The sequence below is a fragment of the Pagrus pagrus genome (genome assembly GCF_965226575.1).
Source record: "Pagrus pagrus genome assembly, contig: HAP1_SCAFFOLD_60, whole genome shotgun sequence".
Taxonomy (NCBI): domain Eukaryota; kingdom Metazoa; phylum Chordata; class Actinopteri; order Spariformes; family Sparidae; genus Pagrus; species Pagrus pagrus.
In genome coordinates, this window is record NW_028175403.1 from 47,776 (window position 1) to 62,549 (window position 14,774).

Consider the following 14,774-nt stretch of genomic DNA (forward strand, 5'->3'; position numbering starts at 1 on the left):
TTAAAGTTTGAATGGTGTTTCTAGGCCAACGTAGGCCCGAGCAGGAGATGTTTGAAAAACGTTGAAGATTTGCGAAGTTTTTTTTCCTCGTCCCATTCATTCTTATGGGAAATTTTTCGCAGTTTTTCGCGTCTTACGACGCGAAAAATTAATATTCTGGAAATCTGAATCATAGCAGTAATCTCCCGATCGAGGCGCACGTTTTGATATATTTTTTGTTTGTGTGCGCTCAAAACTGCGGGGCAAGTTAACCGCCGAAAAACGGGAGGAAGAATAATAATAATAATAAAAAGAGGCCCGGGGAATAACAATAGTGGGCTGTGCTCCGCACAGCCCACTATGTACACCTCTGTACAGAGGTGTACATAGTGGGCTTTGCGGGGCACAGCCCACTAACTAGACAATTTCCCGTTGGGAAATCGCGAGAGTGGGCTGTGCTCTGTGCAAATTCGCACCCCACGTACGTTGAGAACTTTCATATCTACCTTTTAAGTTTGAATAGTGTGTCTAGGTCAAACTATGCCAGAGATGTCGATTTTTGAAAAACAGTTTCATTTTTTTCATTGTCAATGAGAAATGAGGATTGACAATGCTATGATACTATACTACACTACACTACACTACAATGCAATGCTACAATGTATTCATTTCACCACCTACCATTCATTCTCAGCATCTTCATCTATGGTGTTTGTTACAAACTAAAGCTAAACATGGAACATAATTAATAATTCAACAGGCATACACCATCATTTTGTAACAGAGATAAAGTTTATTTTTCTTAAAAACAAAAAAAACAAACAAAAAAAAAAAAGCAGGTGGCTTTCTTCCTGGAGTGAAAAAAAGTCAAAGTTGAAAAACTCTTACTTCCCTTATTGTTGCTGCAGTCCTCTGGAGGTCTTCTTCCCACCGTCTGTATAAATGTTGCCAGATTTAAAAGACATAAATTAGTTACAGGTTTCAAAAGAGTGAAGTGAAAGTTGAGAATTTAATGAAATCTTACTTCCCTTATTGTTGTTGCAGTCCTCTGGAGGTCTTCTTCCCACCGTCTGTATAAATGTTGCCAGATTTAAAAGACATAAATTAGTTACAGATTTCAAAGACTGAAGTGAAAGTTGAGAATTTAACGAAATTTTACTTCCCTTATTGTTGCTGCAGTCCTCTGGAGGTCTTCTTCCTGCCGTCTGTAAATGTCAGATTTCAAAGACAAATTGGTTACAGGTTTCAAAGACTGAAGTGAAAGTTGAGAATATAACGAAATTTTACTTCCCTTATTGTTGCTGCAGTCCTCTGGAGGTCTTCTTCCTGCCGTCTGTAAATGTCAGATTTCAAAGACAAATTGGTTACAGGTTTCAAAGACTGAAGTGAAAGTTGAGAATATAACGAAATTTTACTTCCCTTATTGTTGCTGCAGTCCTCTGGCGGTCTTCTTCCTGCTGTCTGTAAATGTCAGATTTAAAACACAAATTGGTTACAGGTTTCAAAGACTGAAGTGAAAGTTGAGAATTTAACGAAATTTTACTTCCCTTATTGTTGCTGCAGTCCTCTGGCGGTCTTCTTCCTGCTGTCTGTAAATGTCAGATTTAAAAGACAAATTACTTACGGATTTCAAAAGAGTGAAGTGAAAGTTGAGAATTTAACGAAATCTTACTTCCCTTATTGGTGCTGCAGTCTTCTGAAGGTCTTCTTCCTGCTGTCTGTATAATATGTTGTCAGATTTAAAAGACATAAATTGGTTACAAATTTCAAAGACTGAAGTGAAAGATGAGAATTTAACTAAATCCTACTTCCCTTATTTTCTCCTGGGTTGTTGTCGTCGCTGGAGAGAGATCTGCTGAAGTCCTCTGGGGGTCTTTCTCACTGGATCATCCTAGAAAGACAATGACATCATCATTGAGTTAAAATCACTCAATGCAAGTGAATCACTCAAAAAAAAAAAAAAAAAAAAAGAGACACTTGCCTTGTGATGGACCTGGTTTGACATGCAGCTTGGTCTGCATCTCAGCTGGATGTTCAGCTTCCTCCCTGCAACGATGAATAGTGACAACAACCCAGCAGAAAAAGAAAAAAAAAAAGAAAAAAAAGAAAATACAGTAAAAAAAAAAAAAAATACAATAAAAACACAATTACATTACATGATAGATGCATGATTAAAAATAAAATTAGATTACATGATACATGCATGATTAAAAATACAATTACATTACATGATACATGCATGATTAAAAATACATAATTACATGGTAACTTTTGTGACCTCATGAGAAGAATTTGCTGACCCCATTCTAAAATGAACAAATACACAAATATATAAATAAAGACATTTACATTTCCACAAGATTAAACCATTTCCAGCCAAGACATGCCACTGTAACAACATACATATGAAAAACAATTACATGACAAAATGCACAAAGACTAAACGAGTAAATCCTGAAATAAATTACAGCATGATTTAACAATGATAATTAGCTCAAAAAATCACAAATCACTTGGCTCAATAAATCACAATGATAATTAGCTCAATAAACCAATTAGCTCAATAAATAACCAAATCACAGACTCCAGATACACTGTAAAACGTGGCACGACAGGTCTTGGACAGAACAGCTGGAGAGGCTATTAGTCAGTCAAAACACAATAAACTGGACTGTGGTAACTGTAATACGTTTGGAGAACACCTGATTGAAGACATTTATCGGGATGTGAAATATAAATGTGGTCAATCAGTGTGTTCTTTTCGGTTGTCGAATTTGCTACTAATTGAGTGTAACCTCTGGACTGAAACAAATCTCTGATACTTTTTTTCCCTTTTGAAAGGAGGTCCTCATTAAAATCGCCACAAACAATGATGGGATGTTGATTTGACATGTCCAATGAGTCCAAGAGGTTTTTCAAGTTTTGGAGAAAGATTCCCAGTTGAAAACTTGGCGGTTTGTACACAGTCGCTATTAGCGCTTTGACTGGAGCCTCAATTTTGACGACAACAAACTCCAAATCAGTGACGTTTTGCATGTACCTGCGAGGCTCTGCTTGAACAGTGTCTCTACAGTACATCGCAACTCCACCTCCCTCTTTTTTGGCCATGTTCACACAGCTGTTGTAAGACAGCTGTCTGCTACGTGTGAACATGGTGTGCCCCTCCAAATGAAAAATTTCAGCGACAGAGGAGCCCGACAAGTGTGTCTCTGTTAGGCAAAGCACATCTGCTTGTCGGAGCTCGTGATGCGATTTCAGGTCCACCATGTGACATGGCAGACCCTGCGTGTTGTGGTGGACGATTGTCAAAACCTTTGGAGTTTGTTTTACAGATTTGTACAGCGTCAACAATGGTCGACAGCTTTGGAAAGATGCTTGAGGCATGCTTTCCAGAGCTGTCTTGATCTTGGGGTCAGCGTAAATTTTTTTCTCATTAAAGTCAAGGATGGTGAGACCTTGCAGCGAGGTTGTGCGGCTGAGCGCGACGTATGCCATACCAGGCTCAAAAACGCGCTTCAGACACACAACCGCCGCCGGCATGGTCATTCCTTGAACTTTGTGGGTCGTACACGCGAAAGCTAATTTGAGGGGGAACTGGCGACGAACAACCCCCTTTCTATTACTTAGGTGCTCCTCAGATCTTTCTATGTACACCGAGTTATCTGAGGGACCTAACATTTTTTTGCGGAATCTCTGTCCTGCTGTAGGATTGTCCAGCAGGAGTCCAATCATCTTCACGCCTTGTGGTTCTTCGAATACAATGTTCGAAATGGTTCCAAATGTACCGTTCACGAGGCCGTCCTCCACATCTAAATTTCGGATCAACATAACGCGTACTCCTTGAGCAGCCATTATGTTGTCGGGCAAGTCTCGCCTGTGTCCTTTAATTTGCCCAGACACAAACGTCATGCAGCCAGTTCTGGGGTCTTTTCGAAAATCACGAGCTGCAATGGCAGTCGCGTTCTCGTAGGAGGCGTTTACGATGTCGGCGTTGTGACGGTCTACTTCTTTGTTTGTGGCGTAGATGTGTAGACCCTGTGCTGTGCAATGCTGACTATCAGCCACCGCCTGTGTAAGCAAGAGCCTGTCTTCATCTAACAAAGGATCTTGCTTTTGCTTCACCCTGAGACGGTTCAAGAGTTCAGCAAAAGCTCGATCGTCTTTCTGTCGCATGATCTCTGTCAGGGTGACCATTTTGAAGTGATCCTTCCAGAGATCAAACTCGGTCTCCTCGTACACACAAAGCGGCTTGGCTTTACCAAGGGGCGGCAGTTGATAAAAGTCACCTACGGCCAGGACAGACATGCCTCCGAACGGCTTCCGATTACCCCTGATCTGCTGAAATCGCCAATGCACGTAGGCAAATAGCTCTTTAGAGACCATGGATATCTCGTCGATGATGAGAATCTCAGCGTTCGCCAGCGTTGCTCTGACCTCGTCCAGTGCATTTCCAAGACCTTGATAAGGTGGCTTCAAGGACCTCGGCAATTTGAGAATCGAGTGCAACGTGTTGCCTGATATGTTAAATGCCGCTGTACCCGTGAATGCGGTCAGCAGCACTGCCGGTTGGGACATGTCTGCGTCGTCCCGAAATCTCGGGAGCTCACGCAGAACTCTCGTTGCCTCGTGGTGAATGCACTTGATCACATGCGATTTGCCACATCCAGCCCCTCCCGATAGGAAGTAATTAAACGGTTCTGGATTGTGGCCCCAGACTAGGTCAAAGCACCACTGTCGAACGCTGTAGAAAACGGAAGCCTGAGTTTCGTTCAGACTTTGGTACATTTTCCTAACAAAGTCTGGACTCAACTCTGGAGCATCTATTCTAGGCATAGAGCTCCCCTTATCCTTTCTAGTGCCGAATTCCGGGACGTCTTCGCCGTTTTCGTCCTGATCGCGAGGTTCGAGTTCCGCCATGCACTCCAGCCTGTCTACTTCGACTTCGGGCGCAAAAGAGTTCCACGCATTCACGAGAGGACCGCACACCTCAAGCTGTTCAAACGCAGCGTCCATGCTTTTTCCCTGGCCCTCGTAACGTTTTTTGTTGCGCCCCACAATTTGCTCTACTGTCATACCCCACTTCTCGCCACACTTGTAAAACTGTTCGTAAGTGGGGTACGCGTTATCTGTCAGATCGGCGTCGGATCGATGTGGCAGATAAAGTTTCAGCAGTCGTCTGTAAAACTTTTCTGGATTTTTTTCCTCAGAGAAGCGCGTGAATCTAATGATCGCCGGTTTTCCCACGGTTCTCTTTTGGATACATCCCTGATCGTTTAACAGTAAAATGGCGTTCGGGCTTTCCTTTTGATGGCCGTAGAGTACCCTGTACTCCGACACAAACTCGGCCAGGCACATGCCTTCAAACTCTCGATCGCGAGGTCTGTTGATGTATTTCTCAGGCAACCCCGACATCCATACGTCCTCCGACTCCGGGTCCATTTTCTCCAGTCTACCCATGGGGTGACTCATTCTAACGCCGTCCTCGTCGGTCCGAATGAAGGCCACCGATCGGGAGCACTTCTTGAGGCGTAAGCTGCAGGTACGGGCTACGGCCTCTTGAGCGCTGACCTCTCTGTGTTTAGAGTAGGCCTGCATAATTTGTTTCATTTCGTCGCGCTCGTTAACGTCGGATTGCTTGACGTCCTTGATGACGTTCTTAAGGAATTCCGTCATCTCGTGCTCTGGTTTTGTTACGTACGACATCATGTACATGATGCAGCTATAGTCGTCTATGACGTATTGGATGTCCATATTTGCGTTCCACGCCCTAAGCAAATCGGGATTGTAGGCATTAACCCAACAATCATTTGGATGGCGCCTCAGCATCACGACGTGACTGTTTGCCAGGCACTCTGCGGCGTTGACGTATTCTTCGTGAGTCAAGTTGCACCGGCAAAGCAAGTCTGTCAAACTGCTGAACGAAGCGCCCGGATCCATAAGCAGATCTCTAAGTGGTTGGAGCGTTTGTTTAGCCAATTTTTGCTCGTCGGCGAGGGCCTTTTTCTGCTCCGCTATTTGCGCTTCGAAGTCTGCATCGTCTTGATCTTCTTTTTGGTGGCAATTAATAGTGGGGGGCCTGGTGATGAACGTTTTATCCATCGGTAGTTTTGGAAAGCCGAACCTGCAGGCTACATTACCCTTCTTACAGGACTTTGAATGTTTCCTGCTGTGCACCTGAACCTCTGACACCGTTTTGTGGAGTTCCGGATCTGCGTCAGGGTTGGGCATTTTGCAACTAATATAACGATCTATAAATTCCCTGATTTCTCTATCGGAGGCGTCTTCGAATTTAGGCGAATCTTTTATCCAAATCAGCATGTGGATGTGCGGGCTTCCCCTGGCTTGGAACTCGACGCGATAAAAATAATCATCTACTTCGCCGAGCGGTTGCGCGGGAGAGAGGATGAGGTTTGTCATGAGAGCTTCGACTCTCTTTTCAAACATGCGCATTACTGTGACGGGGTTACTTCTCAGAATGTCGCATTTTGTTTTCCAATCCAAATCTGAAAACGGTTGTTGTTGTTCACCCTGCTGAGCTTTGATGGCCTCTATGAACTCAGGCCATCTCATCTCAGCAGCAGAGAACGTCGCAAAAAATGTCGGTTTTCCAATTTGACGAACCATCGCGTGCACGTCTTTGAGGGTTTTATTCCAATAGGCTGGAGTGCCTCTAAGAGGCTGCATGAACCTGGTCGCGTCTTGGTTCATAATGAGCCGTTCTACTTCGTCCTTATCCTGGAGCATGACGTTGTTGATCCTACGGCCGTCTCTGGTTTTGGACTTTCCTTTGCGCATTTGTATAGACATACTGTTCGTCGCGAGGTGAGTCTCTGTAACAAACTGCGCAAAGAAAAGATAACTCTGGTCACTTGCAAAACGCGCATCTGCAGCAAAGAGCCTACAATTGAAGTAGAGACTCGGGGACAGGGAGACGCTTCTATCTTCGTCCAACGTGTTCTCTCCTGTCGGAAATTGCACAGGAAAAGCCATGGCCTCCAACTTGGGTACGCTGAAAAAACCAACCGGTTTGTTGCCTTGCGCGGGGGCAACACTAAATACGCCGTCGCCATACGAAAGGATTTCCTGTGCAATGTCGGGGGGCTGCATGCAAGTGTCCAGGGAGAGGCCTGGTCTCAGCTCCTCCTCCTCTTCCGCAGCAGCCTCTAAATGTCCCGGTTCATTTTGGCTGGAAAAAATGTCCTCCAAGTCTACATCCCTATCGTCCTCGGGGATGACTGGGTCCTCTTCGGGGATGACTGGGTCCTCTTCGGGGATGACGGGGTCCTCTTCGGGGATGACGGGGTCCTCTTCGGGGATGACGGGGTCCTCTTCTTCCTCAGCTGCCTCCAATTGTCCCGGTTCATTTTGGAAGAAGTACTCCAAATCTATGTCCATTTCTTCCTCTGGGATGAGCTCCTCTTCTGGGATGGCGTCAGAGTCGTCGAGCAGACCGTCAAAAGTGGCAGTCTCGTCGATAAACACATCTTTATACTCCGAATGAGTCTCTCTCAATTTCGCGAGGCCAGCCAGCACATTCTTCATACTAACGGTGTAGAAGTGCTGGTAACCTTTGTATTTTACGTGTCTCTTCAATTTAACTTGAAGCAGCTGCGCTTCTGCTCTGGGCCTTGGGAGACTGTTGACGACCAATTGCACCTCTGATGGAACGCACACAACAGCTCCGTGAACTGCCCTCTGTTGGCCTTTTGGCAGAGCAACAATTTTGGCGAACGGAAGGATTTTTGCAATCAGCTGCCTCTCGAGCATATTAAGCGTAGCCAATTCTGCGGGGATGGGCGCTAACTCCAAATTATTTTCCACTGCCATGGGTGGTATGCGTCCTCTGCAAAGGTGACCGTCGCAGGTGGCGCATATCCACTCATGGAGTCTCTCTTGTGGCACAGAGCAAGGGGTAGAGCACTCGCGGTCACAAAAGTGAACATACTTTCTCGTCAAGCATGCTGCCGCCACTTTTGCGTGCTCCCTATATTTTTGTCTTTTGCACTCTTTGACCTGATTAGGAAACATTGCTCTGTGACACACAGTGCAAATGTATGTGGGTCCATGGCTAATGGACTCGCGAAAGACAGCTATGGCTACTGCCATCACCGGATCAATCAGGGGCTGGGGGCGGTGGCGCACAATTTGTCTATATTTTCTCTTAATTTTAAGAGCTCTCTTCATCTTGTAAAATATACTAAAGGCAGCATTTGTGGCAAATTTGGTTTTTCTCTGCTGCTCGCAACGCTGATTAAAACGACGTCGAAATTCCAGATCATTGTGATATCTAATATTGAACCTTTGCTTTAGCTTTTGACGATAACTTTTATCTGTGTTGTATCTCTGAGACATGCCAAATTTGTGTCTGCTCCGAAACGCTGTATCCGACTTGTATCGATCTCTAATGTACTTTTTTTGCCTTCTGCGGAACGTGGCATCTTCTTGGTATTTCTTCGTGATGCGAGTCTTCTGGCGTCTCCTGAAAGTAGCATCTTCCCTGTATCTTCTGACAACTTCCTCCTTCTTCTTGCCTTGAAGTTTTGGGTTTTCATGGTATGATTTGAAGGATCGCTGTCTCTGATTGAGTCTGTCTCTCGCATATCTTCTCCTTTGTGCTTGGAGTTTACCGTTGTACTTATTACTTTTTCGCTCATCAGACAGTATTGCGTGTTGGTTTTCCCTGGCTTTCCACAACGCTTTTCGTCGCTGTTGCTTTGGCAGCTTCGTGAAATTCTCGGCTGCTGGCGGCGCGGGGGCGGGCGCGAGGACGGGGTCCAACACTGGCGGCGCGGGGTCGGCTGCTGGCGGTGCAGGCGCTGTCGCAAGGACGGGATCTGATGCTGGCGGCGCGGGGGCGGGCGCGAGGACGGGGTCCGATGCTGGCGGCGCGAGGACGGGGTCCGACGCTGGCGGCGCGGGGGCGGGCGCGAGGACGGGGTCTGACGCTGGCGGCGCGGGCGCTGCTGCTGGCGGTGCGAGGGCTGTCGCTGGCGGTGCAGGAGCCGTCTTAAGGACACGCTCTGCTGCTGGTGGGAGAGCTGTCCTGGGTTTAGGAGATGCCTGAGGGCGTTCTCTGGAACCAATGGCTTCGAATGACACCGGCACAAACTCGTAACCGGCAGAAGGTCCACGATTTGAAAAGAGTTTGTGCAGGTGGTCAGCCAAGTCACTGATTTCTGAGAAGGTCCTCATAATTGCAGTTCCGTGGGGGTGAGGTAAGCCCACCGCGTTTCTTGAGTGTGAATCAAACACACCGTACCTGCCTGATTGGTCACGGAAAACTGCAATGCACTCCGGACTAACTATGATTAAAGCCAGATTAACGTCGCCTGACAGACACTCTAACTGTGTGGCTAGGGGGAGATACCAATCCTGGCCATCCCTGGCTTTCACAAGTCCACACCTGATTTCAGGCATGTGAACGTTACACACCTCTGTGTCAGTCAGGACTTTTTTGGGCAGTTCTTCCACAGTGAGATGGTCACTGCGGAATGTTTTTTTACGGATCAGCTGACGTTTTACACTTACATAAAGCGAATCTCCCTTTGCCAGCACTCTATCGAGGGCAGCAGTGTTGAACTGACAGCCCTCGTTTTGATATGCCAGAAAAGTCAGGGACATGCAGGTACACTGGTGGTTCCTGGAGAACTTCCTGTACCTCACGTGACTCTGACTATGACTAGCCCTAACAGTAGCCCCAACAGTAGCCCTAACCGGTACCTGAAATATAAGATAAATTATAATCATTATCATAAAGTATTACTTATTAGCATAATCATAAGCCTAGTTAACATTAATATTAGTTGTAGTAATTATCATAAAGTATTACTTATTAGCATAATCATAAGCCTAGTGAACATTAATATTAGTTGTAGTAATTAACTGTTTCATATACTACAGTCATAGCATAGTGACAGGTTAAGGAAATGTGACTAAAAACATTTTACCTACTGCAGCTTTAATTAAATTAATAACTATCAACTCTCATACATCCCTAGTACTTGTGTCACACCTATTACACATGAAAACATTGATAAATATTTAAATTTATACTACAATGGCAGTGTATTAAAAACGTAGCTTTCATGGGAGTCAATGGCACAAAATGGATGGTTTTGGGTTGGGTCTTTTTTTTAACCATTGAAATGGTTAAAAAAAAACAAACAACATGACAGAAATTTTAAACTCACCAGATTGACACTTCAAGATGTTAACTGACCAAGATAATAAATCAGAAAACCTCTGTTCCGTTACTTGTGTATCTTTAAACAATTGATAAAATCGTGTCAAACTAGTTGTTCAGTTATTGTTCATAATTGTATTACCATTATTACTTTTATTATTAACAATAATAAATATATTATTAATTCTCCTTCATTTCCTTAATAGTTTTGGCATTTCAGTTGAAAGTAAACCATACTTTCCCCTCAAACAAACACTTTATTAAGCCCACGATAAACCCAAATGTAAATGTCCTTACCTTTTTCGAAGGGGACTGAGAGGTGGAGAGTCCGTCGTCGATGATCCAGGGCCAGCAGGTCGATGCGGGTGACGAGACGGTCTGTGAAAAGTCATAAACACCAGTTAATATTTAGACATGAGGCAACACAACGCAGCAAGTTTCCAAATGTATTTACTCACTGACATTTATGAACTGCAGAGAAAGATATGGTATCAGACATGTTAAATGAACCAGTGTAATGTAGTTACAGCTGATTTTACAGTAAACGTTGTGTGTGTCAGTTGTGGAGTAAATACCTTAGCTGGGCGAGGAGAGTGACAGGCCGCAGCTTTAAGGGTCTGGGACGGTCCAGCCGGTGAAGGGGTCTTCATCCTGGCCACCTGAGAACAAATAATTCAGTAAAATGTAGACTTTAATGACATTATGAACTTTATTCAATAGGAATAATAGTTACCTTGGCAGCCGGTGAAGAGCAGGGGGTCGCCGGATCACCCAAACTGCAGGACAACCTGGCTGGAGGGGATCCAACCAGCTATTGACACATGAGAACAAACATGTTAAACTTTACACATCTCAGTGTATGTTCTGTGTGAGATAGTGTATGTTCTGTGTGATATTGTGTCTGTTGTGTCAGAGAGTAACATACGTTGGTCACTGAAGTTTGGGTGCTGGGGGGTGGTCCGTCCATGGTCCTGGACCGAGGGGGGGGGCTGGAGGGGGCGTCGTCCTCCAGTCTCCGTGACAGCCTGGCTGGAGGGGATCCAACCAGCTGTTGACAGATGAGGACAAATATATTAAAATTCAGACAGAGTGGACAATGTAGTTATGTCTCCACGAAGACACCGTTTCAACTGTAAACACTGACTGTGTGTCAATTGCGTAACATACGTTGTTCACAGGAGACTGGCTGCGAGGGGGGCGTCTCACCGTGGTCCTACGACGCCTGGCTGCCGCTGGGGAGGCCACCTGCACCGTTAAATAAAAACATAGCACCAGTAACTGTAGGGAACCAGGAGAAACTTTATAATACAGCTGAGAAGAATGTCAGATCATTTACCTTCTTGCGCGCTGGAGGAGACGGGACGTCCGCCACGTCAGACAGCCGAGAAGGAGACACTTGCTCCATAGCACGAAGGGACGTGCTACTGAACCAAATTGGGTTCAGTGGGAGGAAGGACTCCTTCTCCTGTGAAAGACAAAAAAAAAAGAAAAAAAGACATATGAATATTTGTCTGGTCAAATACAAAGTTTAAATACTAACCAGTTAACTTGTTGTGAAAAAAAGAGAAAAATTAGTCACCTGCTGCTGAGCCGTGCTGGCCTGACCGGGAACCTGCGACTGGGAAAGCACAACACATATTTGATTAAATAGGTGCTTTTTAAGTTACGACTGTGAACCTGTTCACCATAATGTACATAAACACAAGTAAACACAAATGATAATATAGTTATGATAAAAAAGCGTACTAACCTTGGGGCTCTGACCAACGACCTTCCATTGGAAGGGGTCAGGAGACAGAGGGGCACGTACCTCGCCCTTCACAACCAGCTTAGGAGAAACCTTCCTAAGCGGCTGTGAAGGGGTAGGAGACACCGGGGGAGGAGGAGGTGGTGGTGTCTCCAGGAACTGCTCCGTGGAGGTCCACAGCAGCTCGGCGAGGATGCCCATCCCCTCACGGTCGCTCAGGTGAACCTGCAGACATGACAAATCCATTTACAGACAAAGTTCAACTCTAAAAAACGTAGCTCGTGTTGACTGCTTCATATTAAACACACAAGAAATTATAGACAATTAGACTTTTTCTATCACACAGATATTCTACTTACGCCGTCTCTGCTCCACAGCTCCAGGCGCGTACGGGGGAAGTACTCCTCGGCAGAGAAGTACCTCACGCCTAAAATGTAAAAAAGAAAAAAAGTGAGCCATTACAACATCCACACATGTAGCATCATGACTATGTTCACAGACATTTTAAAGTACATTTCTTTTTCTTGACAAGATATCGTTTTACATACCCATACGAGCTGCCACGCGGTGGAACTCTTGGCGGAGGGCCCGCTGGTGCTCCTCATCCTCAGTCAGGCGGGGGGGAAAGTCCAGCACAAAGACCTGTAGAGAACAAAATTTTAGAAAACACCAACTGACAGTTTCATTCAAAAATCACACACACACCACATTAAGTATACATTATTATTTAAAAGCTCATACAATTAGTCTTATTAGAGTAGTCAGTCTACTTCTATTGTTGTTAAACTACTAAGAATGCAGGACAAGGGAGACATGAAATAAAAGCTTACCATGGGCGCGGAGGTAGTCGAGTGGTTAGAGCTCATGCCACATACGCAGCAGACTCTGGTTCAAATCCCTTTGCTGCATGTCACACCCCCTCTCTTTCCCATTTCAAAATGCAGTTTGTCTAAATAAAAAAACAACAACCAAAAAAAAAAAAAAAACATAAATGCTTACCTCCGGCCAGCGGTCCCTCACAGCAGCGAGGAGTTGGGCGTAGTCTGCGGCTGCCTCGTCCATGGTCCTGCTCGCCGTCAGGTTGTTACTGGGGGCAAGAACACAGACAGCATCAGGGGTCCGAGGAACAACAGCATGTATGACCTCAGTCCGCAGCTGAGCGGCATGGGCCCCAGGGGTCGACATGAAACCAAAAGAGTACTTCCCTTCTGGCATGACGACGAAGCCGTCCACGATGGCCCGGAGATGGGAGTCCCCGACAATCAGAACAAACTGCAACAACAAAGACAATTTCTTTAGCATGAAAATCATGTATCCCTCTCAAGATCAATTACTTCCTTCATAAACTGGACAATAATAGCACCTTCTTGTCAGGAGACTCCGGTGGGATGACCAACTTGTGGCTCCGTCCGGTGAGCTTGGAAGTTGGCCACCTCCGCACCCGATGGCGGTAACCAGTACCGCGGCCTGTTTAGTAAAGGACAAAACAGATATATAAAAAAAAGTGCAAAACTAATGAAGGAAAGCCTACCAGGAAACAACAATCACTTGTTTATACCAGTAAAAAAAGTACATGAAAACCAGTTTAAAAAGTGTAATATTGATGATTAATTAATTTATTGTTCATTTAGGGATAAAACAGGTGGATACTTACGTGCACGAACTTCGGCACGACCGGGGCTCCAGAAAGGCTTGGCTGGGGGTGAAGAGCCAACCACCTGATGACAGATAAAAAAATAAACATAAAATAATAATAAATCATAACAACAACAAGCATAAGATAAAGACAAACAAGTTAAAACAAAATATAATAAAACATTACAAACACATTTAACCTCAGACAATGTCTGTGCACGTGTGTGTGTGTGTGTGTGTGTGTGTGTGTGTGCGAGAGAGGTGGGAGCATACGTTGCCAACTGGAGCGCGGGAGCAGAGGGGGTGGGTCTTCCTGGTCCTCTTGGTCCTTGACCCTCTGGAAGGCTCCTCTCCGGCCGGGGGGGACGCCGTCTGATGAAACAATAACATCAAAGAGATACAGAACTCAGCATTGAAAAGGAGAAAGCAATAGGTGTAACATTTCCATTTTCATGCAGACAGTTGTCACTGCGACACAGAAGCTTATCTACTGTGTAAGTACCTCGAGGGGGGGAGGGGGAGACCTCGGCTCCTCCAGATCGAGCCTACTCCAGCGCTGCTTCGCCGCCACAGACCGTCTGGACTTCCTGGGCATCCTGCTGACAGGAGTCAAAGACGAAAAAAACAAGAGAAATGCTTCTCAAAATGTTAGTAGGTTCACTGACCTAAACCTAAACAACCTAATGTAAAGCAGTGTAATTCAAGACAAGCTAATATTTCTTATATATAAAATGAAATTTTAGTGGATGAAGATGGTGATTGTGTGTGTGTGTGTGTGTGTGTGGGTGATGCGGTGATACTGCTCTGCAGGTTGAGGGCAACGAATCCAAGCAAGATGATGGTCACTCAGCTGTAGCACAGGAACCCTTTAATCTTAAAGAGAAAATGCAATAAAAAGATAAGTGTCTCAAATGTTACGAGTCAGTATTAGCAACAAGCTAATAGCATAACAGACACACGTTAGACATCTGTACTTGTCATAATGTGTGTGTTTTTGGGCACAGTATTTTTTTTTATAATTCTATATTATAATTACTATCAATGATATAAATGATATTATACTACACAGTATTCTCAAAACAAAGAATTACTATGAGACAATGAATATACTACACAAGTAAAAACAACATTAACTTCATCAACTGTACAAGATTTTATCAACATCTGAATGCACATTTATTCCCAAAAGCAAAAATAGTCACGTATGAAAATGCTTCCTATTCTATTTAA

General features: G+C 44.8%; 1 protein-coding gene and 1 long non-coding RNA gene across 3 annotated transcripts in view; one reads left to right on the forward strand and one right to left on the reverse strand.

The window, feature by feature from the left end:
- LOC311253885 overlaps positions 1–14,774 on the forward strand; it is a 97,247-nt gene that overhangs the window by 6,684 nt on the left and 75,789 nt on the right. The gene's annotated exons all lie outside the window — the stretch shown is intronic.
- LOC311253884 (uncharacterized protein) lies at positions 750–13,949 on the reverse strand. Of its 2 annotated transcripts, XM_084384354.1 has the most exons (15): positions 13,818–13,949; positions 13,564–13,627; positions 13,273–13,376; positions 12,909–13,181; positions 12,458–12,551; positions 12,269–12,336; positions 11,913–12,134; positions 11,742–11,780; positions 11,499–11,627; positions 11,330–11,407; positions 11,088–11,210; positions 10,896–10,973; positions 10,738–10,821; positions 10,460–10,540; positions 750–2,025 (listed from the first exon to the last, which is right to left on the reverse strand). In XM_084384354.1, exons 1-15 carry the CDS (start codon positions 13,932–13,934, stop codon positions 2,014–2,016), a joined length of 1,566 nt encoding a protein of 521 aa, XP_084240480.1. In that variant the 5' UTR covers positions 13,935–13,949; the 3' UTR covers positions 750–2,013. The 2 variants fall into 2 exon arrangements, with proteins under 2 accessions (XP_084240480.1, XP_084240479.1); XM_084384353.1 differs by lacking the exon at positions 750–2,025 and having other exon boundaries at positions 10,170–10,540.